At 32.2% G+C, this 25,012-nt stretch overlaps 1 protein-coding gene across 4 annotated transcripts in view; it reads left to right on the top strand.

Moving 5' to 3' along the window:
- ADAM10 (ADAM metallopeptidase domain 10) overlaps positions 1-25,012 on the top strand; it is a 141,294-nt gene that overhangs the window by 75,862 nt on the left and 40,420 nt on the right. For 3 of the 4 annotated variants that reach the window (XM_079125885.1, XM_079125888.1, XM_079125887.1), the window contains 3 exons: positions 8,521-8,621; positions 19,835-19,984; positions 22,694-22,786. In XM_079125885.1, the coding sequence (XP_078982011.1) occupies positions 8,521-8,621; positions 19,835-19,984; positions 22,694-22,786 (344 nt within the window). The remainder of the gene's footprint in view (positions 1-8,520; positions 8,622-19,834; positions 19,985-22,693; positions 22,787-25,012) is intronic. The other variant, XM_079125886.1, reaches the window with a different exon arrangement.

The following is a 25,012-nucleotide window of genomic DNA, read 5'->3' as shown; positions in this document are numbered from 1 at the left end:
TGAACAAAAGCTTTTTCTAGAAATGGGGATTATATTGTCAGTAATTTTAGAGAGAAAATGTCATTGTTCATTTTTATAGTTAATGTGGTGACCAGGAAAAATGGGCTCTTTTAGAAGTTTTGGAAGCATATGGGAAAATTTTATACTTGATTCCTCCCTTTTTTTTTAATTAAGAGAATTTTATGTGGACAGAATTTGAAGCATATATAAATAGTGTTTTGTTGCTGTGGAATTTTTTTTTCACTTTAAGTATCAGGCTTTAAGAGGAATTTATATGTTTCATTTCTGCTACGTAAAATACAATTTACCAAGAAAACTAATCCTTTTTAAACAATAATATTGATGTTGGTAATGTTTAAAATTAGTATATTAAATAAATGTTAATTTTATTATTTTTCATTTTCCTATACATTTTTAACCATAAGAGTTTTAATATTTTAACAAAAGATTTTAAAAGTCATAGAACAATTGTAATTTTTCCCATTGATTATTGAGATCACTTGGTGTAGTTTCAACTTGCCAGTTTTATGGCCTGTACTATTTTGGCAAAACTATGACTGCCAGGTGTTGACTAGGTGAATACGATTGATAATGGACTCTGGAAAATAGGGTATAATTGCCAGGCAGCATTAAGAAACTCCTTAAATTACTGACCATGATTTTTGAGTGAGAGTAGTCATAAATTTTTCTCACCCCATTCACCTGCCAGGGGTATAGGTAGAGAGTTGCATTTAAGCAGGATTTGTTTGAAAGCCAAGGGAGTGGTGTAGGGGCAAGGGAGTTGAAGGTGAATACAGTGGAGCAATTATAATAATTATTGACTATGAAATTTTAAGTGAATAAGGAGGAGAAAGAATAGTGATAGTGAACAGTGTGGTAGCATTGTTGAAATTAAGGGTCTTACTGATATTGAAAGATTATTGGGATCTAGAGAGAATGTGCCAAAAAGACAGTAGTAGATAGAAGGTAGGATGCTGGAAGTTGAGATTGTAATTAAATTTAAATTATCAGTAAATTAAGTTCAAAAGTATAACCATGGAAATGAGAAGGTAAAGTAGAAAAAAGATCTGAGTATATTAGAAGGCTCATCAGCATAAGGTTGGAATCATTAAGAATTATGGGTTGTGCACAGCCACTCTGGAGAGCAGTATGGAGATTCCTCAGAAAACTTGGAATGGACCTGCCATTTGACCCAATTATCTCACTCCTCAGTTTATCCCAAAGGACTTAAAATCAGCATACTACAGTGACACAGCCACATCAGTGTTCATAGCAACTCAGTTCACAGTAGCTAGAATATGGAACCAACCCACATGCCTTTCAAGAGATGAATGGATAAAGAAGCAGTGGAATATTTTTCAGCCACAAAGAAGAATAAAATTATGGCAGTTGCAGGTAAATGGATGGAGTTGGAAAATATCATGCTAAGTGAAATAAGCCAATCCCCAAAAACCAAAGGCCAAATGTTTTCTCTGATATGATACTGATACATAATGGGGGTTGGGGAGTTAGGGAAGAATGGAGAAGTGTTGAATTGCACAGAGGGAAATGAGGGGAGTGGGGCCAGTGGGGGAAGGAAAGATAGTGGAATGAGACAAATAACATTACTCTATGTATGAGTAAACAAATGGTGTGAATCTATAGCATGTACAACCATAGAAATGAAAAGTTGTACCCCATTTATGTAATGAATCAAAATGCATCCTATAAAAATTAAAAATAAATAAAACAGAACCACCAATTTAAAAAAAATTATGGGTTGTGTCAGACTGACAGTCAAGATCTAAAAATAAGGAAATAGGGTAGCAGCGATTGAAGGGCAGCAAATGTCTATAGTAAGTTGGATTGATCAGTGGCATAGTCTCATGCCCTGCCACTATACAAATAGTTCTAATAGTTCCAATACAGAAAGTGGTAGATAACTATGAGAAATACTGCAGAAGAATTATCTTGACCTCTACTAGAAGATTAGCTAAAGCATAAGCATAAAGAATGTTTATCCTTGCAGAAATATGTATTTTATTGCCTATTTTATTGTGTAACGTAACCTATTAAATATTCTGTTGTATTTTCATGTTTTTCAGATAAATCACATTTTAAGAGTATAAACGTGTCTTTTAAAGAACTTTTTGCTAGGTACAAAGAGGTAGGAGGCTGAGTCAGGAGGATTGAAAATTGTTGTTCAGCCTCAGCAATTTAGCAAGACCCTTAGCAATCTAGCGATACTCTGTCTCAAAATAAAAAAAAAATAAAATACCATGACCAGCATGGCCATTAATTCAAAAAACTAACAAGGAGATGTTAAAGGCAGGAGATAAAAAAAAAAAAAGGCAGACTCACATATAGAAAATGCTGGGGCCAGGTGGTTCATCATCTCCTGATGGGGAATGAACAACCCAGAGCTAGCTCAGCATGTTTATTATATAGGTTTTTGACATCAAAAAGTTATTTGTGAGAAAGTTTCAGCATAGCAGACAGTCTTAAAGTTCACAGTGAAACTTGCAAGACATAGAGGTTATCTTGTTATGCCCAGAATTCTCTACCCTGAGAACTAAAGGTCCCAACTGATAACAGGTGTGTGCCTTTGCACATAGCCTCCTTGGGCTGGTGTCACCATAGCAACTGGGCCATCTTGACCTACACCTTTGCTCAGGAAGTTCCCGGCACAGTGCAGTCAGAGGCAGTCAGAGACCATGATCCAAATCATCGCTCTCCACAAAAAAGACTGGAAATATCATTTAGAAAAGATGTGCCCCTGCGATCAGTCCCCAATAAACTCCCCCAGACCTCAAGAAAGATAACTTTAAAATTATTTTTTTTTTCCAGGGCTGGGGATATAGCTCAATGGTAGTCAGTGGTAGAGCACTAGTGTGTGTGAGGTCCTGGGTTTGATCCCCAGTTCTGTCAGAAAAAAACTATCTGGAATTATAGTTTCAGATTTTTTTCCTCTAGTATTAGAGATTAAATCCAGGGCCTCATATGTGCTAGGCAAGTGCTCTACCACTGAATTATTTCTTTAGTCCTTATTTTCAGGATTTAAATTTTTCCAGATGGTAGACTTTAGAGATTTTTATCTTTTGGAATTTTGGCACAGGATTAAGGCATTTTGAAATTGTGTCTTTTGGGAGCCTGGGGTTGGGGCTCAGTGGTAGAGTGCTTGCCTAGTACATGTGAGGCACTGGGATTGATCCTCAGCGCCACATAGAAAATAAGTAAAGGTATTGTACCCATTACAACTAAAATAAAATATGTATATTAAAAAAGGAATTGTGTCCTTAGGATTATGGCTGAAATCTAATGACATTTAGTGTCAGTATGTTTAGTGTTATTAGTATCTTGGGAGTTTTTATATTTTATTGAGATACTATATAATAGTGATTGCTGATAATATATAAATCAGATGTATATTCTCTGAGTCCCCTGTATCATCACACATTAAAGACAGTGATGTTATTGTTATTTAAAATGGGAATATTTTTGTCACATTGCTGAATTTACAATTTACTAAAATATTCAGTGAACTACCATGTACATGAAATTGTTCAAGTGTGTGCAAGCTATAAAATTCTCTCTTCCAAAAATATTTCTAGTAGCTTTTTTGGGTCTGTGTAGGAGCAGATTCAGGATATAGTTTATAGTGTGTGTTGAATGATGGTAAATTGTGATTTCTGTTGTGTTCAGATGACTTAATATATATTATTTCTCAAATTTGAAAAAAATCAGTCATAGCAACTGACATATCTTTGGGTGTATTAGGGGAACTAAATTATATTTGAAAGCAAAAAGTTTTGCATATTCATTATGAGGTGGACTGCAACTAGATTGCTAATGAGCTTTACAGAAAAACTGAAAATCTTAACATTGAGTAAATCCTCTTGAAAAAGTATTTGATGTACTTCTTGAAGTATACAAAATACTGCTTCTAGGTGTTGTAGAGTCCTTTAAGTATTTGTCTCTAGAAATTATTATTATACTGTTGCTGGGCGTAGGGGTGCAGTCCTGTAAATCCAGGTACTTGGGAGGCTGAGGTAGGAGGATTGCAATTTCGAGGCCAGCCTCAGCAACTTAGTGAGCCTGTCTCAAAAATGAAAAATAAAAAGGGCTGATTATGTAGCTCAGTGGTAAAGTACTTCAGTACTCCCCACCCCCATCAAATTAATTAATTAATTAATTAGTTAATTGATTAATATACTGTGAGTTTCCTCATCTTAACTATATGATCAATGGGTTTTTGGACAAATGTATCTTTGGATGGTGAAAACCATAAATAAAAACTTTTGAAAATAAAATAAGAAATGCATATCAATATTGTAAGAGTATTTCTAGGCTGCTAAGTACTTTTGTATTGTCTATGAGAGGAAAAAATTGCCAACCAAGTTTTTATTCTCCTTGACAAAAGTTTTCATCATGAATTAAGGTAATGCTAACTGTAATATCAAACAGGTCTGAAATTCATTGGCAAAGCACATTTAAAGCTAATTTCTCAGTAGAACAATCTAATGTGGGTATTTCTTATCAGGCAGCTTTTCTTCAAGAAATGATTCAGGAATCCAATTTCCTCCATTTTGTGCCTGTACTATTTTGCTGTCCCCAGGTTATCTTCTATAAACCATTCAGGAGAAAAGACCATGGTGGATCCTGATTAATTACTTCTCACATTCCTTCAGTTAGAACTTGGTTATGTGTTACACCTAACTTGGAAGCAAGGCTAGAAAATTTGGTATAGAAGTTTGCCCAATATAATGAGGAACCTGATTGGATAGTGACTCCCAAACTGTGACAAGGTTAAAATTGTTTTTTCAAACAAATCTTTGAACATTTAACAACTTTACAAAATAATTGGTTAAGTATATAGTATATATACACAATGGATATTACTCAGCCTTCAAGGAGAATAAAATTAGGATAGTTGCAGGTAAATGGATAGAGTTGGAGAATATCATGCTAAGTGAAATAAGCCAATCACAGAAAACCAGAGGCCAAATGTTTACTCTGATATGTGGATGCTGATCCATAAGGGATGGGGTTGGTGAGAGAAGAATGGAGGAACTTTGGATTGGGCAGAGGGGAAGAAGGGGAGGGGAAGGGGTATGGCAGTGGGAAAGATGGTGGAATGAGATGGACATCATTACCCTAGGTACATGTGTGATTGCATGAATAGTATGACTCTATATCATATACAACCAGAGAAATGAAAAGTTTTGCTCCATTTGTGTGCCATGAATTAAAATGCATTCTGCTGTCATGTATAATTAATCAGAACAACAACAAAAAATAATTGGTTAAGTGATTGAAATGGTATATTGGTAATTCCAACCTACCCCACCCCAGTATTCACTCCCTCTCCCCAGTGTTTGGTGATGGTGACTTGTAAGGAAATCAGCTGTGGTAGACATCTGGGGAAAGCTCATCTGAAAACTGCTTATAAATAAATTAATCACAGACCTTTTAATTTGAAAATCTAAGTTAAATAGTAGTTCATTTGGGAGTAGGATCATCTACATGCATTTTTTTCTGTACTTTTGTTTATGTGTGAGACATGATATATTTGAACTGTAGTTAAATATAGCTCTTGGAGAGGGGTATCTAGTTCAATTTTGTAAGAATTTTATCAAATGTTGTTATATATTTTTTTCATTAAATTAGCCCAAGATAAATGTTAAAATGTGTTCTTATTAAATATTAACTTTATTCTAACAAATCTAAATTAAGATACCACACTGACTTAAGAAAAAAATATAAAATACTAATTGAATAATAATTTACTTTTCAAACTGAAACAAATTAAAATAAATTTTTGAAAATATATGAATTGGCTCATCCATTTTCTGTGGTAAAATATTTTGTCAGTACTCTGAGAGCATTTTTTACTTATTTTCCTAGTTACTGCCTCAGTCAGCAGTTGTTTCATCATCATACATATTGTTGTTTTGTAAAAAATAGACAATACAATTTTTTATCCTTGCTTTAAGGGAAAACTAGCTAAAGCAGCATGCTATTTTTTAGTTACTGGAGACTGAAGTATTGGGGCAAAATTGCACAAAATAATGGAAGTATAAATTACTAGTATCTTTCTATAAATTTGGCATTATATAATAGTTCAAACAACTAGCAAAATTTCAAGGGATCAAGTCCATCAACTAAATGAGGAATTTCTATGTGTGTATGAGTGTGTCTAAGAGTAAGCCTATACAATTTTTTATTGATCAAATTGAGTATCTTTGACATGGAAGAACTTTAGCTGGTGATCCAGGCAAACTCGATCCTATTAGAATCTGGTGGAGGCTAATTGGAATATTTTCAGGTTAAAACTAATAGCAGAAGAAGGCATTGTGGTAACACTTTAAATCTACCAAAAAAAAAAAAAAATTGAAAATCTTGGCATATTAGTACACTGTAAGACTTTTCTAGACTTTGAGGTAAAATCTTACTAAACATATATTGGATACTATCTATTTTCAGCTTCCCAAAGCCAACCCTTGAAAAAGCAATAAATGTATCAGGTTTTTCTTGCCCAACACTTTGTTAGTGTTAGTTTTCCACTTCAAAATAATTTCAACTTGTTTCACATATTACAGTCTTTTAAGCCTAACTCTATTTTATAAATTTTAAAGCTACAAAAAAAATTGAAATAATTTTACAATAAACATGTTTATGTTCCCCTATATTTGCCAACTTCTAACACTTTGCATTCCCCCATATAATTTTTGGGGGGAAACATTTTTGAATGAAAGTTGGTTGCAGACATCATGAAACTTCACTGCTAAATATTTGAGAATATATTAATTGGTCTCTCCAATGTACATTTTTCTAAATTGCTATAATAATGTTTTAGTCCTAGAAATTATCATAAATTCAATAATATAATTTAATATAGTCATAAAAATTCAGTAAAATCTATAAAATTTCTCCAGTTGTAAAAATTTCTTTTTTTTTTTTCATTTGTTTGTTATGTGCCTTTTAGTGTTTTAATTTATAACAGGCTCCTCCATGACTTTTTGACTTTTTCTGTTTTTTAGTGACTTGCCTTTTTTTTTTTCTTGTGTTTAGGTCAGTGATCTATAGCATGTCCCTCATTCTCAGTATGTCTGAGTGTTTACTCATGGTTAGATTCAGTTAATATATATTTGTCAAGAATACATAGGTGAAGTTGGATATTACTTATTGCATCATACCAGGAGGCACATAAATTAGAGTACCTTAAAACAAGTGTAAAATTTGATCCCTTAGTAAATGAAGTGGCAATCACTGTATCTCTTTAGTCTGAAGGTACCTTTTCCTTTATAATTAATAAGTAATCTGTAGGGTGGTACCATGAATATCATGTTCCCTTACAACTTTTACCTGATGGTTTTAGCACTGATTGGTGATCTTTGCTGAAATCAATTTATAATGTGGGTTTGTGAAATAAAACTTTTAATTATGTCAAACTTTCATATTATTTGTTTGTTAAAATTTTTGACTTCAAGTAAAAATTAAAGTTTAAATCAGAATAATTATGTCAGTGTAGGTAGGTTGTCCTTAGTTCCTTCCTCCTACCTGCCAGTTTAGATTTCTCTTGTACTATTTAACTAGTATTTCCAATGAAATAGTTGAAACTAGTGCCTACTTTAGGTTTTGGATTTTCTTAAGAAACTACCAATAGTGTTTTTTCAGTGTATTGCATTACCCAGTCTATTATTACTTAGGAGCTTTTCAATGCATTCTCTCATACACATGTTTTAGTGTTTTTTTTTTTTTCTTCTTTTTTCTTTTGGTCTGTTAACAGATTAGATTATAAAATATGTTCATGAACTAAGGACAATTTTAACAAGAAAAAAGTATATAGAATTTTGAGAGACTGGTATAAACATTTAAATGACAACTAAATTGAACAGTTGAAAACAGTAACCATTCAGTTAAAGGATAAATTTATCACTTTAATTATGAAGGGAAAGTAAGTGATAAAGCAGTTGTTAGTTTGTAAAGCATTCAGTTGAATTATACACTGTATAAATTTAAACTCAATCTATTTTTTTTTTTTTCAAACTCGGTCTACCTTTACGATGCCATGGAACATGTTTCTAGGTCACTTTACCTTGAGGCTATTTGGTGTAAACAGAAGAAGTTCAAGCCAAAAATAATATAATAGCTTAGCTGTAGTTGAAGTTGGAGAAGCTTTGTACATTTGCAGCATAGGAAATTTAATGTATCTAAAGAGAAAGTTATACAAAATGAGGTAAATTGCATTCTTAGATGCTCCCTATAAATGGGAAAGGTTGGGAAAGTTAAATACAGAATAAAAGTAGTTGTCATCCTGTTTTAGAATCAATAAATTATCCATGTGAATAAAGCTAGAGACCAGTGGTTTTATTGAGGGAAGAATCTTCCAGGTTTTAATATTAACATGTCCAGCAGAATGTCTTTCTCATAGGTGCTCAATAAGCATTTATGGCTTTTATTATGATAGTTTTTCACTTCTAAGAAAATTGAATATATTTAAACAGGTGATAGTAACAATATTTCTTCTTTGTATTTTAGATTATCCCCATAAGTATGGTCCACAGGGGGGCTGTGCAGATCATTCAGTATTTGAAAGAATGAAGAAATACCAGATGACTGGTGTAGAGGAAGTAACGCAGGTAAGGATTTTAACACTAGTTTGTATTTAAGAAATAAAAATGAACTTGGTCATATGTTTCTTCATTTAAGAATGTATATTTTAGGTGTTCTGAAAGATTTGTTCCAATCTTCACCATATAAGTGATGAAGCATATTTTTTAATTTTTGAAGAGGTCAGGTAACTTAGCGATAGTAAAGAGGTGGTGCTGAGATTTAAAAACAATTCTCTGTGACTCAAAAATCATTATTTTCCATGTCCAAAATATGTTCTTACATGTTTCATCGTAATTTTTTAAAAAAGTTGAATCTGAACTTGTATTTTATATAAATGTAGGCATTTGTATTTGCATTAAAATTAGGGTAACCTATGTGCCCTGATTTGCCTATGTGTCCCCTAGTTTTCTCATTGAAAGTCCTGTGTTCCTAGACAAAACAGAATGGTTGTTCACCCTATACGAATCTCAGTGCTTTTCATATTTTAATTTTAAGGTTTTTGTTTTGTTTTGTTTTTATTTATTGTCATTTGAGTGTTTTTTAATTTTTAATTTTGGTCCTTTTTTATTATTTTTGGTCTTTCATAGTGACAGTTTGTAATTATCAACGTACAAGTTGAAAATATAAAAACTTTCTTTTATGATGAAGCACTGTATGTTTTGGACATTTTTTCTAAAAGTGGTAGTGTAGAATAATGTTTCTTGAGCTATGTGGATTTATATTCAGATCTATTTCTTGATCTGCAAAATGGCATATGCAGTTCTGTTTTAGATGAATTGTTAGAATATTACATGAGATTTTATTCTGCATTCATCGAACAGATATACCATATGTCATAGAGTGTAGTAAATTCTAGGAATATGAGAAAAGTAAAAGACTGTTTTCCAAAAGGTTATAGTTTAATCAGAGATACAAAGAAACACGTGAGTATAGTAAGAGACAGAAAATAAAGTACAGGATAATGTTCCACACGTAAGAGGAATAGGTAACTTAGTTTTGGTGTATTTGAGGGCATTAGTCAGAAGCTAATAGAATAAGCAGGAGTTGGTTTAACTCTGAGGAGATGAAAGAATATTTCAGGCAGAAGAACAGTAAATGAGAAAGGCCAGAGAGGCAGAAAGATCAGTAAAGAATCTTTAACTTAGGGGGAGAATCCAAGTCTAGAGTTTAAGAAATTAATTAGAAATTGTTTAAGTTATTCAATTGATAGTGACTTGTGCTAAGGTATCAGCAATGTGGAAAGAAGATAAGACTCAGGAGAGTTTAGCAGAATGACTTGATATAACATTAATATACAAAAGTAGATTGCATTTATTTATATCAGCAGTAGACTACCAGGAATATAATGAATGAGTAGATACATTAATAGTAATATCATGTATTGCTGAATAAATACATGATAAAAAAGAATTATAAGATGTATATAAGGAAAATCATAAAACTTTATAAGAAATATTAAGATTAGTTTTAAATAAATGGAGGAATTTACCATGTTAATAGAAAATATTGAATATCATAAAACTGAATGTCTAAAATGAAAACTTTGAGACTCTTTAGAGTGCAGATTTCCCTTTCCAGCTATGATAAGAGTATCTGGCATCCAGCTGGGCCTCCTGTGATATTACTACTAGAAAACTGAACAAAATGCAGTGTGTGAAATAGTTGTTTTCAAACAGGCAATGCAGGATTGAGTTCTTGGAAAATTTATCTGAATATTAAACTGTGCCTGCACAGGGTGAGATTCTATGAGGAAACTACTAAAAAAAAGTACTAGGAAATCTGAACAGTTATCAAAAATTACACTTGGAGGAGATCCTAAACCATGAATGGCTTAGGATCTAAAGTAAAGGCTACTTCAGGCCTGCCTTAACTGAACAGAAAAATAAGCCTAAAAAAATCAGGATTATTTTTAAATCAATTAGCTGCCTGTCAGGGGAAAAGAAAGCTCAATAATGATTCTTACAGGAACACAGTAAATCCAGATACTCAATGATGTATCATTCACAACATCACAGCATTCAGAGAACATTTCCAGTTGACTAGAAACTAAAAAATGTGATCCATAAATAGGAGAAAATCCACTCAGATAGAAATGGAATAAAAAGTTTTAGGGCTGGGGAGATAGCTCAGTCGGTAGAGTGCTTGCCTTGCAAGCGCAAGGCCCTGGGTTCGATCTCCAGCACTGCCCAAAAAAAAAAAAAAAAAAAAAAAAAAAAAAAAATTATAGGCATTAGCAGACAAGGACTTTGCAACAAATACTATTAATATGTCCAAAGAATTAAAGTCAAAAACACAAAAAGGAGAGAATAGAAATTATTGATTTTTTTTTTTTCCTTTGTGCATACTGGACAAGTGCCCTACCACCAAGCAATATCCTGAGCCTTTAGAAATTATGTAGAGAATCAAATAGAACTTTCAGAACTAAAAGTACATTATTTGAAGTGAAAATTTTAATGGTTAGGCTTAAAAGAAATTAAGTAGCATAGAGGTCAACAAGAGTACACTTGATGGAAGGGCAGTAAAACAATAGAAATGATCCAGATGTAAGCACAGATAGAAAATAATTGGAATCCAAGATGCAGAAAAAAATATTTAAAAATTAATGTCTCCAAATTTTTCATATATGAAATTTCAACCCATGGTCCAAGAAGGCATGTCAAGGTATATTCTAATTAAATTATTGGAAACATCTGAAAATAAGAAGAATCATAAAAGTAGCTAGAGTTAAATGCATTTACATATGGGGAAGAAATAAATATAATTATGGACCTCTTCACAAAGTGTAAGCCAGAAAAGACAGAATGACATCTTCAAAGTTTGAAGAAAACCTCTTATTCTGTATTCTGTGAAAATAAATGTCAAAAGAAGGGTAAATTAAAGATCTTTTTCAGCTGGGAACAGTCTTGTAAATCTTTAATCCCAGCTACTCAGGAGGCTGAGAAGGAAGGTTCCCTTGAGTTAACAGTTCAAGGCCTATGTAACAATAACAACGACAACAACAACAAACTTTTTAGACAAACAAAACCTGAGAAAATTTTTCTGTTAGAGATCTATACTTCAAGAAATGTTAAAGGATATTTTTCAGGTAGGAAAAGGATACCAGATGGAAATTCAGTCCTAAACAAAGGAGTGAAGAGGATAAAATAATAAATATGTAGTTAAATATAGAGACCTTTTTTCCTCATATAAAAATTTCTTCAAGCTATTATAACAATAGAATGACAGTTTAAGAATTAGGATTTATGGTAATAGCAAAAAGGACAAGAGAGAAAAATTGTGTTTTTCTTATAAAAATATACATGAAGTGGTATTGTAAACCCTACAGCAGGGCTCTGCAAACTATAGCCTATGGGGTAGGAATTTGTTTTTATAAATAAAGTTTTATTGGAACACAACTATACCCATTCATCAATGCATTGTCTGGGGGTGCTTTTGGACTGCAGTATCAGAGTGGAATAGTTGTGATACAGACCATATGATCTGTTGTCTAAGTATTTACTGTCAAATATTTAATAAAATGTTTGTAGAAATATTGTCTCCCCTTGAGCAGCCACTAAAAAAAGAACAGGGGTATATAGTTAACAGGTGAACAAGAAAATTAAATGTACTTAAAAGTATTCAGTTAATTAAAAAGAAGGTAGGAAAAGAGACACAGAGGAGCAAAGAACAGATAAGACAAATAAAACAAACTTGAATACCAAATTGGTAATCTTAAATCTTAACTCTCACCATATCAATGATTTCATTAAATGTAAATGGACTAAATATATTAATTAAAAGTCGAGATGGAGATGGTTAATTTAAAAAACAAGCTCAAATCTGTCTAAATGAAATGCTGTTAAAAAGTAAAGGCAGAGAGTTGGAAAGTAAAAGGATGGCAAAGCATAGCACACAAGCATTAATCATAAATGTTAGGGTGATCATATTAATATCAAACTATATTTCAACTCACAAACTATCATTAGAGACAAAGAAGGACATTCATAATGATAAAAGTGTCACTTCACTAAGAAGAAATAGGAGTTCTAAATGTTAGTTAATACTGTAGTTAATGATAGAGCTATAAAACATGAGAAAAAACTGAAAGGAGAAATGGGAAATCTCACAAATTGTTAAGATCACACTCATTTCTGAGTAGACAGGTGTATAGATTTGTACAACAAATAAATAGTTTAAGAACACTTGAACATTCCTAGAATTCTACCACACAGTAGCAGAATGCACATTCTTATTTGCTGAATTATACCAGGTCATAATATAAATCTTGATAAATTTGAAAGGATTGGAACGATGTAAAGTAGTTCCTTAGGTCTCAAGGGAGTTAAATTAGAAATCTGCCACAAAAAATCTGGAAAATCCCCAAATGTTTGGAAATTAAATTACATACTTCTAAATAATGTAAATCACAAAATAATAATATTTGTGAGATTTAATCAAAGTAGTGCTTATAAGAGATACAAGCTTTAAAAGATCATATTAAAAGAGTTAGAAATCAGTTATATAAGCATCCATCTATCCTTATGGAAGTGCAAATTAAACCCTAATTAAGTAGAAGGAAGAAAGCAACAGGAAAACAGTTATCAATGAGGTACAAGACAAGCAGAGAAAAGTCCATTGAAAAGATTAATACACTTAAAAAATTCTAGCTAATTTAATCAAGAAATGAAGAGAAAATAGGACTATGGATGTGGTTAAAAAAAATTAAAGAGAATACAGAAATTACCAATATCAGGGCTGAAAGATGGTGTAATATAGTAGATATTAGTAGTTTTAGTGCATATTTTGAATATCTTGAGCCAATAAATTCAGTGATATCAATTCAGTGGATAAATTTCCTTTTTTAAAGATACAAATTCAGAAAATAGCACAAACAATAGAATATGTGTATGTATGAATGAAATTAAATTACTACTTAATTTTCTATGAAAAACTTTAAACCCACATATAACTTTACTGTTGAACTTCAGATATTGAAAAAGAAATAATACCTATCTTACATAAAGTCCTTAAGAAAATAAAGAAGGGGAGACCACATATTTTATGAGCCAACAACATTAGTTTAATTCTAATAATAGACAAAGATTTTATAAGGAAACTAAACTATAATCTAATATCATTAATCATTAATATAGATGTAAAATATCCTTAAAATATTAGCAAGTGAAATCCAGTGGTATAATGCATTATGGTTTAAATGAGGTTTAAAGCAGAAATGCAAGATTGATTAATATTAGAAAAGCAATCAATGTAAACATATCATGTTAACATAATAAAGGAGGAACCCCTGTAATTATCTAGGTAGACTAATGACAAAGCATTTTTTAAGTTTCAACAACCAACCAAACTTGTCAAATTTAGAATGGAAGGAAATTTCCTCAGACTGTGAAGAACTTCTAGAAAAACCCTATAGTTGTCACAATATTTAATAGTGAATTGACCAAATCCTTTTCTTCTAAGACCAGGAACAAAGAAAGGATGCCATTTTCACTTTTTCCAGCATTGTATCCCAAGTCTGAGTTAGCATAATAAGGCAAAAAAGAAAGAAAGAAATGAAAGGCATTTAAAAGAAGTAGTAAACTGCCTTTATTCACAGGTAACATAAGAGTATACCTACAAAATTTGAAGGAATTGTGGAGAAGTTACTGGAATTAATAAGAAATTTACCAAGAGCATAGGATACAAAGTCAATATTTAAAAATCAACTGCATTATATATACTTAAAATAAACATTTAGAAAATGAAAAAAAATTTTTTTTTGATAGTTTTTTAGTTGTAGATGGACACAATCCCTTTATTTTATTTGTTTATTTTTATGTGATACGGAGGATCAAACCTAGTGCCTCACACATGCCAGGCAGGCACTCTACCTCTGAGCTACAACCTCAGCCGCTAGAAATGAAGAATTTAAAAATCTAAAATATAAAATACTTAGAATAAACTTAAGAAAATATGTACAATATGTATACATGAAAAAAACTGCCAAACATTATACTAGGAAATATTAAGGATCTAAATAAATGGAGATATATGATAAATATATGTGTTCATAGCAGGAACGCTCAATATGTGTATGTCAGTTTTCCCTAAATTGTTATGTAGATTCAATGTACTCTATATAACAAATTCCAGCAATGCTTTGTCTGGTAATTGACAAACTGATTTTAAAAATTGTAATGTGAAGAACTTAGAATAGCCATAACAATTAAGGAAATAAAAAACAAAACAATTCAATTCCCAGCACCAAAAACCAAACCAAACCAAACCAAACCTTGGAGTGCTTACAGTGTGTGATTATAAGTCTTACTATAAAGTGACAGTAATCAAAATAGTGTCATATTGATCTAGAGTAAACATATGTACATCAGTGGAACAGAATAGAGTGTCCATATGATCAGTTGATTTCTGCAGGGTGATGGTGGTGGTGCTTGAGGATTGAACCCAGGGATGCCCAATCTCTGAAATGCACCTGCAGCTCTTTTTATTTTAAGAGAGCACCTTGCTACATTGCCCAAGTTGGACTCAAACTTATGATCCTCCTGCCTCAGCCTCCTGAGTTGCTGGGAATACAGGTGTGCACCACACATGTGACTGGCCAGTTGATTTTTGCAAAAGTCCCAAGGTGATTTAAAGGAAGAAAGAAAAGTCTTTCAACAAATGGTACTAGAACAATTGAATAGCTATATAAAAAAATTGAGCCTCACCTACTCTTTACACCTTATATAAAAAATGAACTCAAAATGATTAATAGACCTACATGATAAAACTAAAACTTACAGGGGAAAGCATAGGAGACATTTTTGTGACTTTGGGATAGATAATTTCATAGGGCACAAAAATGCCCTACCAAAAATGTGTGAAGTGGACCTTATCAAGATTAAAAACTTCCACTTCAAAAGATACTGTTAAGAAAACGTAAAAACAAGTCACAGACTGTGAGAAAATGTTCACAGTATATTTACCTGATAAATGGCTTCTCATCAGAATCTGTAACAAATCCTTACAGTTGTCAAAAATGCAGAAATCTTAGTTAAAAAGTAGATGAAACATTTCGAAAGTTACCTCACAAAATTAGACATTAAAAGTATTTTGAATTTTGAGGTAAAGAAACTCTTTGAATAAGACATAAAATCTTTGACTATAAAAAGATTTCATTATGTAAAAAACCTGAAAACATCTTAAAATGAAAGCAAGTTTTGAACTTTGAGAAATAGTCATAATACATAAAGTTAATAAAGCCTTGCTTTTTAAAAAGAGTGGTATTCCTTCTGCTTAGAACAACTAATAAAGATCAATTTGGCTTCAAAATACAAATACAATTATTAAAAAGTATATGTTTTTATATGTATTTTATATTTATATAAATATATAAATATATGCATGTATGTGTATTTGGGTGTATCTATTTGGAAGCATTGGAAAGGTGTGTCTTCTAGTTCCTGAAGAGATAGTTGAGACATTGAGAAGAGATGAGTAGAACTATCCAGATTTATGAGGCTAAGGATAAAACTAATTTAGGGCCTGTTCAGAAGAGCTTTAGGTTGGGGACTTGAAAGGATACTCCTCAGAGTAAAGGTAAATCAGAAGGTGTCCAACTATTCTTCACAGGAATTAAAGTTTTATATTACAAATTGTTTAGGGACTAATGGCAAGAAAAAAAATCTGTAAATGTTCAGTACAGATGTATTTTTTTCTTTGAATATTTTTGATTGGTTGTTGGTTGAATTCACTAATGCAGAACCCATAGATACAGAGGACTGACTGTACATTGTCTGGCACTTGGTTAAAAAAAAAAAAAAAAAAAAAAAAAAAAAAAAACAGCATGTAAACCAACAAAACAACATGATGGAATAACGAGAATCACAGACAAAGGAAGCAGATAAAGAAATTATCAGACATAGACTTTAATATGTTTAAGGACTTAAAGACAAAATTTAAAATTTCAGCAGAAAATTGCAAATGAACTAAAGAACTTGATGGAATTTTAGAATTGAAAAATAGAACAAAAATTAATTTAATGGTCTTACATTTGGATAGTAAATCATAAGAAAATAGCCCTAACTATTAAGAAACAGAAGGATGGGAAATACAGAAAAAGACATGAAAGACACAGATGATATAATAGGAAGGTCTAACATGTATAATTGTTGTCTCAAGGAGAAAAATGGAGAGTCAAATAAGAACAGATAATGGCTGAGAATTTCCAAAATGTGACAAAGGAACATCAAGCAATAAATTTAGTAAGACCTATAATTATCCAGGATAAATACTTCATATTACTAAACACCACTGTAGCACATTGTTAGTAGTCTGGAGTCCAAAGATATGCTCTTTAAAGCAACCAGTGGGGAAAAAAAGTCCATTCATCTTCAGAGATACAACAGTAGAAATGGCAGTTCATTTCTATTGGAAACACTTGGAACCTGAAGAAAATGAAATGTGCAGAAATAGAGTAATTGCCGTCCTAGAATGATGTAAATACTGAAAATGGGTAAATAAAATACAGACTTTCTAAATTGAGAATATTACAAAAACACACTGAATTGTTCTTTTCCAGTGAAAAGATTATAGGCTCAGATGATAACTTAAGCAAGATGTAGGATTGAATGAAGAATAAAACAGTGGATAATTCTAAGTGACTATTTATTATATACTCCAAGGAATTAATAATAGAGATTTATAGGACTGTATATACCCATACATTGTGTATATGTACATAGAGGGAGACAAATTGGGAGGGAGGAAAATGTAATTAATGTGTTCTGAAGTTATTGCATTTTCTGTGAGTAGGTAAAGGTTATAATTCATTTGATTTGATAAGTCGGACTATATTATATCTAGGGTTATGTCTAAAAATGTTAGTAAACTGTATAACTAAAAAGCTAATAAAAAAAGTGGATTTCTGTGGTGCATGCCTGAAGTCCCAACTATTCTGGAGACTGAGGCAGGAGGAGCATTTGAGCCCATAAGTTCAACACTAACCTGGTCAACAAAGAAAGATTGTTTCAAAATGAAAAACTGGTAAAGGGGAATGGCTAGAATAATAAAATCCAAAAATCCAGAAGATGACACAGGAAAGAAAGAATAATATATGAGACAGAAAAGACAAATAGAAAATAAATAATAAAATTGTTTTATACCCAGTGATATCAGTAATTATTAAAAGGACATTGGAGTAAATGTGCCAATTAAAAGATAATGATCATCAACTTCATTTAACTAAAAAACAACATCTGGGAATGGTGGTGAATGTCTGTAATCCCAGTGAATCAGGAGGCTGAGGCAGAAGGACCACAGGGTTGAAGCCAGCCTCAGCAATTTAGCAAGACCCTAAGCAATTTAGTGGGACCCTGCCTCAGAATAAAAAATAAGAAAGATAAAAGGGCTGGATATGTAACTCAGTGGTAAAGTGCCCCCGGATTTAATTCCCAGTACCAAAAAGCAAACAAAAAGCACAAACACAAACTACATAAACTGTTTTACAGATGCTTTTCCTAAAATATAAGAATCCAGAATGGTTGAAAGTAAAAGGTGTACAAGATATAAAATTTGATGACTCCAATAAAAATTGTATCTGTTCATGTCAAACAATAGATTTTAGGCAAACATGTATTACTAAAATAGATATGTTGTAATGATAAGAGGCTCAGTTCCCCATGATGTTATATTAGTCTTAAATTTGTACATTATTCTATAATTTCAAAGTATGTAAAGCAAAAATGAACAAAACTGAAAATAAGCAACAGAAAAACCATAAGGTGGGAGACTTTAATATATCCTCTTATTAATGAAGAGAGTAGTCAGACAAATAAAGCCCAGTAAAGGTATGGAAGATCTGAACCACTTGATTAAACAACTTGACCACTTTTCTGTTAATTTCTCTGCTTAGAAGTCTACTTCACATTTAAGACTGACTTCTTAATTTAAATCTTTTCTTTAAAAAATATTTTCACATTAAAGCAATCAGGATTATTTTTCTGGAGTAGAAAATTTTGCTTATATTACTTCAACAGTAGATAAATTTAACATATAACTCCTTTTCATATAGACTAATATTGTAAATATGAACTGCATACACAAATATGTGTACTTGAAGTTCTCAATATTTTAATAATTGTCAAACTGTACAGACTAGAACTTGGATACCACATAAATGAAAATCTTGAGCAAAGTAGTGTGAAAGATATGCTGAGAGGCATTTTCCTAAAATGCTGTACTATTTAGAACTGTAGTAACTAGTTTTTCCTGAGTATTGGTACTCATGTATAATGTGAGTTTAAAACAAGTATTGTGTGTATTTATGTGTATATTATATAGATATAGCACAATATTATGGAATAAACATGGGTAATAAAATGGTTTTTATGGTAAAGTAAATTAATATGTTCATCATCTCACATAGTTATCCCCCTTTTTGTATATTATAAGATTTTAACTTTGTATATTTTCACAGGGAATTGTCAAGGGAGAAGTAAGGTATAAAATGTGAGTGTAAATTTGTAATTTTGGCTTAGAATTTAATCTAGGTCCTATATGGCTATATTATAAAAATTCACCTAAAATTGTGTTTTTAGATGACAAATGTTTGAGTGTTTGAATTCAATAGTAGCGGTGATTGTTTAAAAAAAATACTGTCTACTATTTCCTGCCAGGACTGGGGATATAGCTTTGTAGTTAAGTACCCCTGGGTTCAGTTCCCAGTGTTCCTCCAAAAAAGGTAAAAGAATTGCTTGAATAAATAATATATCATCTGTATGGGAAATATTATATAACCAAAAGTGATATTAATGTGCACTTTTTAAAAATTGATATATAATATTTGAAGATATTTTGGGGGTAAGTTTTATAATTTGATACATATATACTATATTTAATGATTAGAGTGCTTATTAACTTTTCCATATCCTCAAATATTATCATTTCTGTGTTTTGGGAACCCTCAGACTCATCTCTGTAGCTATTTTGAAAATGTATACTTATTTGTTGTAGGCTTTCATTGCCGTACTGTGCCATACACCACCAGAACTACTTCCCCTTCTGTGTTTTGGTACCCATTTTACTACCCTCTCACATTCCTCTTTCCCTTCCTAGCCTCCAGTGGCCTCTGCTTTTAATGGCATTGGAAATACCTTTGGTGTTACGTATAACACATAAAATGGATAAATTATTTAATATATGTTATTAACTATGTTATAGTAGTGAAGCATGCTGATGATCAGAAATGACTGTTTTTGACATTTAGATACCTCAAGAAGAGCATGCTGCTAATGGTCCAGAACTCCTGAGGAAAAAACGTACAACTTCTGCTGAAAGAAATACTTGTCAGCTTTATATTCAAACTGATCATCTTTTCTTTAAATATTATGGAACACGAGAAGCTGTGATTGCCCAGGTAATTATTATTATGCACTATCTTAGGAGTTCCCATATTTTTTATTAAAGCTATATTTTCTTTTAAAAACTAAAGTTAATGAGCATCTGTCTCTTGACAAAAAGAGTATGTATTTTTGTTGTGATGTGTTGAAATATGTGAGATAAATGCAGAAATAATTGAAAGCCCAATTAGGATCTTTTACTGTCATTCGGGAGAGTTATAAGAAAATGATTTCCAAAGGATATGACCTTGAAGCTTTGGTGTTTCCTACCCTCCTCCATTTGGAGGTGGGGCAGTACTAAGGATTAAATCCAAGGCCAGCCTCCTCTATGCTAGACAAACATAAAGCTCACCTTATAAACAGAGTTCAGTTTTCATATATGTTCTTAAAGGAGAGAAAGAAGAGAAATCTGTCTAGTCAAAAATATAATTTCTTGCTGGGTGTGGTGGTGCACACCAGTAATCCCAGTGGCTTGGGAGACTGAGGCAGGAGGATTGCGAGTTCAAAGCCAGCCTCAGCAAAAGCAGGGCACTGAGCAACTCAGTGAAACCTTTTCTCTAAATAAAATACAAAAGAGGGCTGGGGATGTGGCTCAGTGGTGGAATGCCCCTGAGTTCAATCCCTGGTACCCCACTCTCCAAATAAAGAAATATAATTTCTCTTCTATATTTGAGGATTTATTGTATTTAGAATTATTTAATTCAAATTATTATTTGCACTTGTGTCTTCTCAGTTCATTTGCACTTGGGTCTTCTCAGTCCTTCTCAGTATGAAAGCATACATTTTTTGAGGGTATCCTTCAAAATGTTCTTTATGTCAAAGATACCCAGTGAGAGTCTGAACGTGTTTTTGACTCAAAGAATTTGAGACTGATAGTATGGAGGTACCACTAATATAAATGAGTTCATCGTGGTGGTAGAAATGAGCTTATGTTTAGACGTGTGAAAGCATGTGATATTCCCTTACAATATTGAAAATGTGGGACTGGAACTTGGAGAAGGTTAGCCTAGAATTTTCTGCATGGAATTGAAGAGTACAAAAGAGATAGTTGAAATGTGGGGAGAGTTGGGAGATATAGTGAATAGGATGAGAAAGAAAAACTAGTGAGGAAAAACACAAAAAGGAAATAGGAGATTAATTAGGATCAGTCAAGGAACAAACAAAACCTTCAAAGCACGAAGCGTAACTAATTGTATCATTGTCAAGACATCAAAGAGAATGATTTCAAAAAGTAGTTGGTCTTTAGTTGCTAGATTACTGATGAATTGTGAGTTGGCTGAGGCATTGACTTTCAAGAAATGTGAAAAATTTTAAAAATGTGGTAGCTTAGAAATAACATGGAATTTGGGGAGTTATTGGAAATATGAAATACAAGAGCCAGTTGGTAGGAAGAGGAAAATGATTCAGTGTGGAAATAATATAAAAGACATATTGATGCTCTTGAATATCAACAGTGCCTTTGAAGAAAAACGTGTTCTTGAATGTCCAGTAAGAATTAAGATAAAGAATAAAGAAAATTACCCTTTAAGAAAGAGTTACTCTGAAGAATGTGGAGATGAATAAAGATAAGTTAAAGATAAAGACAAGGGCAAGTTAAGTGAAGTGTGAGGTATAATCATCTCTGGAGAAATGTTTGAACCACCATTGTTGGGAATGGAGTAGAAATAATGAAAATTGGCTAAGCATTAATTGGCCAGCCAGCTGCAGTTAGCATGAATTCATAATGGATCCTATCAGAACTGTTAAATGTTTCATTAGCAATGTTTGGCAGCTTGGACTATTGAAACTTTTATTATTAATGCTTTTACTTTGATCATCGTGTATTGTTTCTTCAAAAATAATTTTGAGGGCTGAGGATGTGGCTCAGTGGTAGAGTGTCTGCTTGGCATGGTGCCCTGGGTTCCATCCCCAGCACACCACACACACACACACACACACACACACACACACACACACACACACGCATTTACACATAAAATGTTGGAGAGATTGTTTTTGTAAATGAAGTTGGGAAGGTTGTGTACGGAGTGGTTTAGAAGCCAGAGAGTTTAGTTGGAGTCAGCTATAGAAATGCCTTTTGGGTCCTGTTGCTATGTTTATCCCTTTTTAGAATTTAGCAAAATCTGATTATATCTTTTTTATTTTCGTATTATATTCTTCCTCCACGCCCAAGGAAAACCTCAGAATTTATAGGAACCTCCTCTGTTTGCTTACAGTATATCTGCAGGACCTAAAACAGTGCTAACATATGGAAAGTGGTCAACAAAACTTATAGAATATGTATTAGTCCAGCAATAGAAGGATTAAAGGCAGGGAATGACTGAGTGTCCTGATTATTTTCAGGGAAGTTATTACAGAAAATATTTGAGCTAAGTCTTAAGGATAAGTAAGGATATTCCAGGCATTAAAGAAGCAGCATGTGAAAAGAAATGGGCATCTGACATTGAATGATGGGCATATGAAACAGTTTTTATATGACTAAAGCGAGAATATTGCCCCCCCCCCCCCCCCCCCCCATTTTTGGCTACAAAAGAGTCTGGAAAGACAGTCTCTGTCCTCTCAGTCCTAGCTCACTAATATTTTTCTTCATCTGTTCAATCTATGACATAGATATTTAATTGTTTTGGGTAAAAGTAAGGAATTTTTGATTTGTAAATAGAAATTAATAATTTTCTTCATATTTCATTATTGCTTCTAAAATGTTGTTTTTTCTTTTTAATTGCTAGATATCCAGTCACGTTAAAGCGATTGATACAATTTACCAGACCACAGACTTCTCTGGGATCCGTAACATCAGTTTCATGGTGAAACGCATAAGAGTAAGGAACTTCAATAGTTGAAGACATTAAAAAAGTGGAACAATAAAGACTTTGTTTACAAAAAGAAAAGTGCTTGCTTTTCCCTTCATCTTGATGGATTAATATTTTAAATTGTATCTACTGATGCCATTTATCTTTACTCTTGGCCTTTATACACAGGCACACAGAGGGATACTTGGGTTTATCATTTAAGAGTTAAATCTATAGGGCCTTAATCTAAACTACCATAGAATTAAAGTTGTCCAGTTTTCCATTGGATTAATTTACCATTAAGAAAGTCCTAACCTCTCAGTCACTTACAGGTACAGTACTTGACTCTAATCCCCTTATGTTGTTTCCTAGTTTCTTAAGATTTGCCTTGTGTGGCCTTTTTCATTGTGTGTCCCATTTGGTGTTCCTGGGGAAAGGAAGGATAGATGGGAGTGTTTAAATAAAATTGAAAGTTGGAAAAACACTTAATCTTGAAAATTCACAGCTTATATGAACTTGTATCAAGTTTTGAGCAGTCCTTTGGGAAGGAAAAGCACATTTATATAAATTAATTTGAGGATGGAAACTTTTTTTTTAAACATCACCTGAATCTCCAAAAAAACTAGAAAACACATGTTGAGAAATGGTGATCCAAAGCCATAGGGTCACAGATTATTAGTTCTACTATTGTAAATGATAAATAAATATTATATTACTGACAAAATTGGGCTGTATAAAAAATTTTCTGAATTTTCTAAATATATGTGTATAGCTTTTAAGAGTCTGAATTAGATATTCAGATATATATCCTGAGTGGTTTTTTTTTTTAGTGTCAGCCTCTTACAAAAGTATTTGCCACAGGATTTCTTTATATTTATGCTGTGTCTCTTAAAACATGGTTGACTATATTAAAAAAATGTATATATTAGAAAAATTTTAGTATGTATATGTAGTATACTTAATAAGTTATATGTGGTTCTTTTAAAGCTTGTATATAATTCTTAAATTGAATTGTCTTAAGATGGAAATAAAGTTTGTGGATTTATATTATAAGAACTATTTATGATCAATTGGTTTCATATATTCTGAGGGAAATATAAATCTTTTAATGATAAAATAAAAGTGATAAGTGGTTTAGTATTGCTGTTTAATAAACAGCAGTAAAATGTAAACATGGGAACAAATTTGGTGAAGTATATTTACCTATTTTTTGAGTGAAATGATTTTATGAAGCAATGCATGTTTATAGATAAATTATATGGCAATTGGTTGTTTTCTGACATTAATTGAGATGAGAGCTTTAGCTTAAATCTCATTTATTCCATTTTAATATATACCCTTTTAAAATCAATTCTTTAACCTCTTCCCCCACCCCCAGGTATTGAATTAAACCCAGGGTCTCTACCACTGAGTTACATCCCCAGCCCTTTTCATTTTTTCTTTTGAAATGGTGTCTCACCAAATTGCCCAGGCAGCCTTAAATTTGTGATCTTCCTTCTCAGCCTCACAAGTAGATGGAATTACAAGCATATACTACCATTCCCACCTAGCTTTATTCTTGTATCTAATTTCATGACTTACCTGGGGAAAGCCAAATGAATAGTCAGGAGTCTTTGACAGGAGGCAGGGGTTAATAAATTAAGCTTTCATTTTGTAGAAGTTTAGTATTAGAACAGATTATTCTTCAGATTGTGAAAGACCTCTTTCACCAAGAGTATAGTAGCTATGTACGAAAAGAAGGAATTTGTAGGACTAGCTTGAAATAGTGAAACAAATGGAAAAGTAGAAAGAAAACAAAATTCTTTCTCATATTCAGGAGAATAAAAACAAACTTTTGGTTAGGTGGAGTGGACTCCTGTGACTCTAGTCAAGGAGAACCAAGACAATGATTTCCCTGCTGCACTGACAGTCTTGGTTTTAATATCTATTTTGTGTTCTAGTAATTGGCAAAAATATAGGGTTTTATTATACTTGTCACTATATGTAGGAGATTGGTACTAAATGAGACTTGCTCAGATGATTGAATTTGAGAAATCTTACATCTTTTATACCAATTTTGGAAGCAGAACTTGTTCTATTTAAATGTTCAATGTTCAGGAATCTGACGAATACTTGCACAGACATTTAACATCTTCAAATTTTAATTCTTCTACCCTGTCTTTTTTAAAAAATATTTTTTAGTTGTTGATGTACACAATGTCTTTATTTACTTCTTTATTTTTATGTAGTGCTGAGGATTGAACACAGTGCCTCGCA

This window comes from Sciurus vulgaris (assembly GCF_902686455.1).
Source record: "Sciurus vulgaris genome assembly, chromosome: 2".
Lineage (NCBI taxonomy): Eukaryota > Metazoa > Chordata > Mammalia > Rodentia > Sciuridae > Sciurus > Sciurus vulgaris.
Note: the sequence above shows the minus strand (reverse complement) of the source record. Positions and strands in the feature narration are given on the sequence as shown.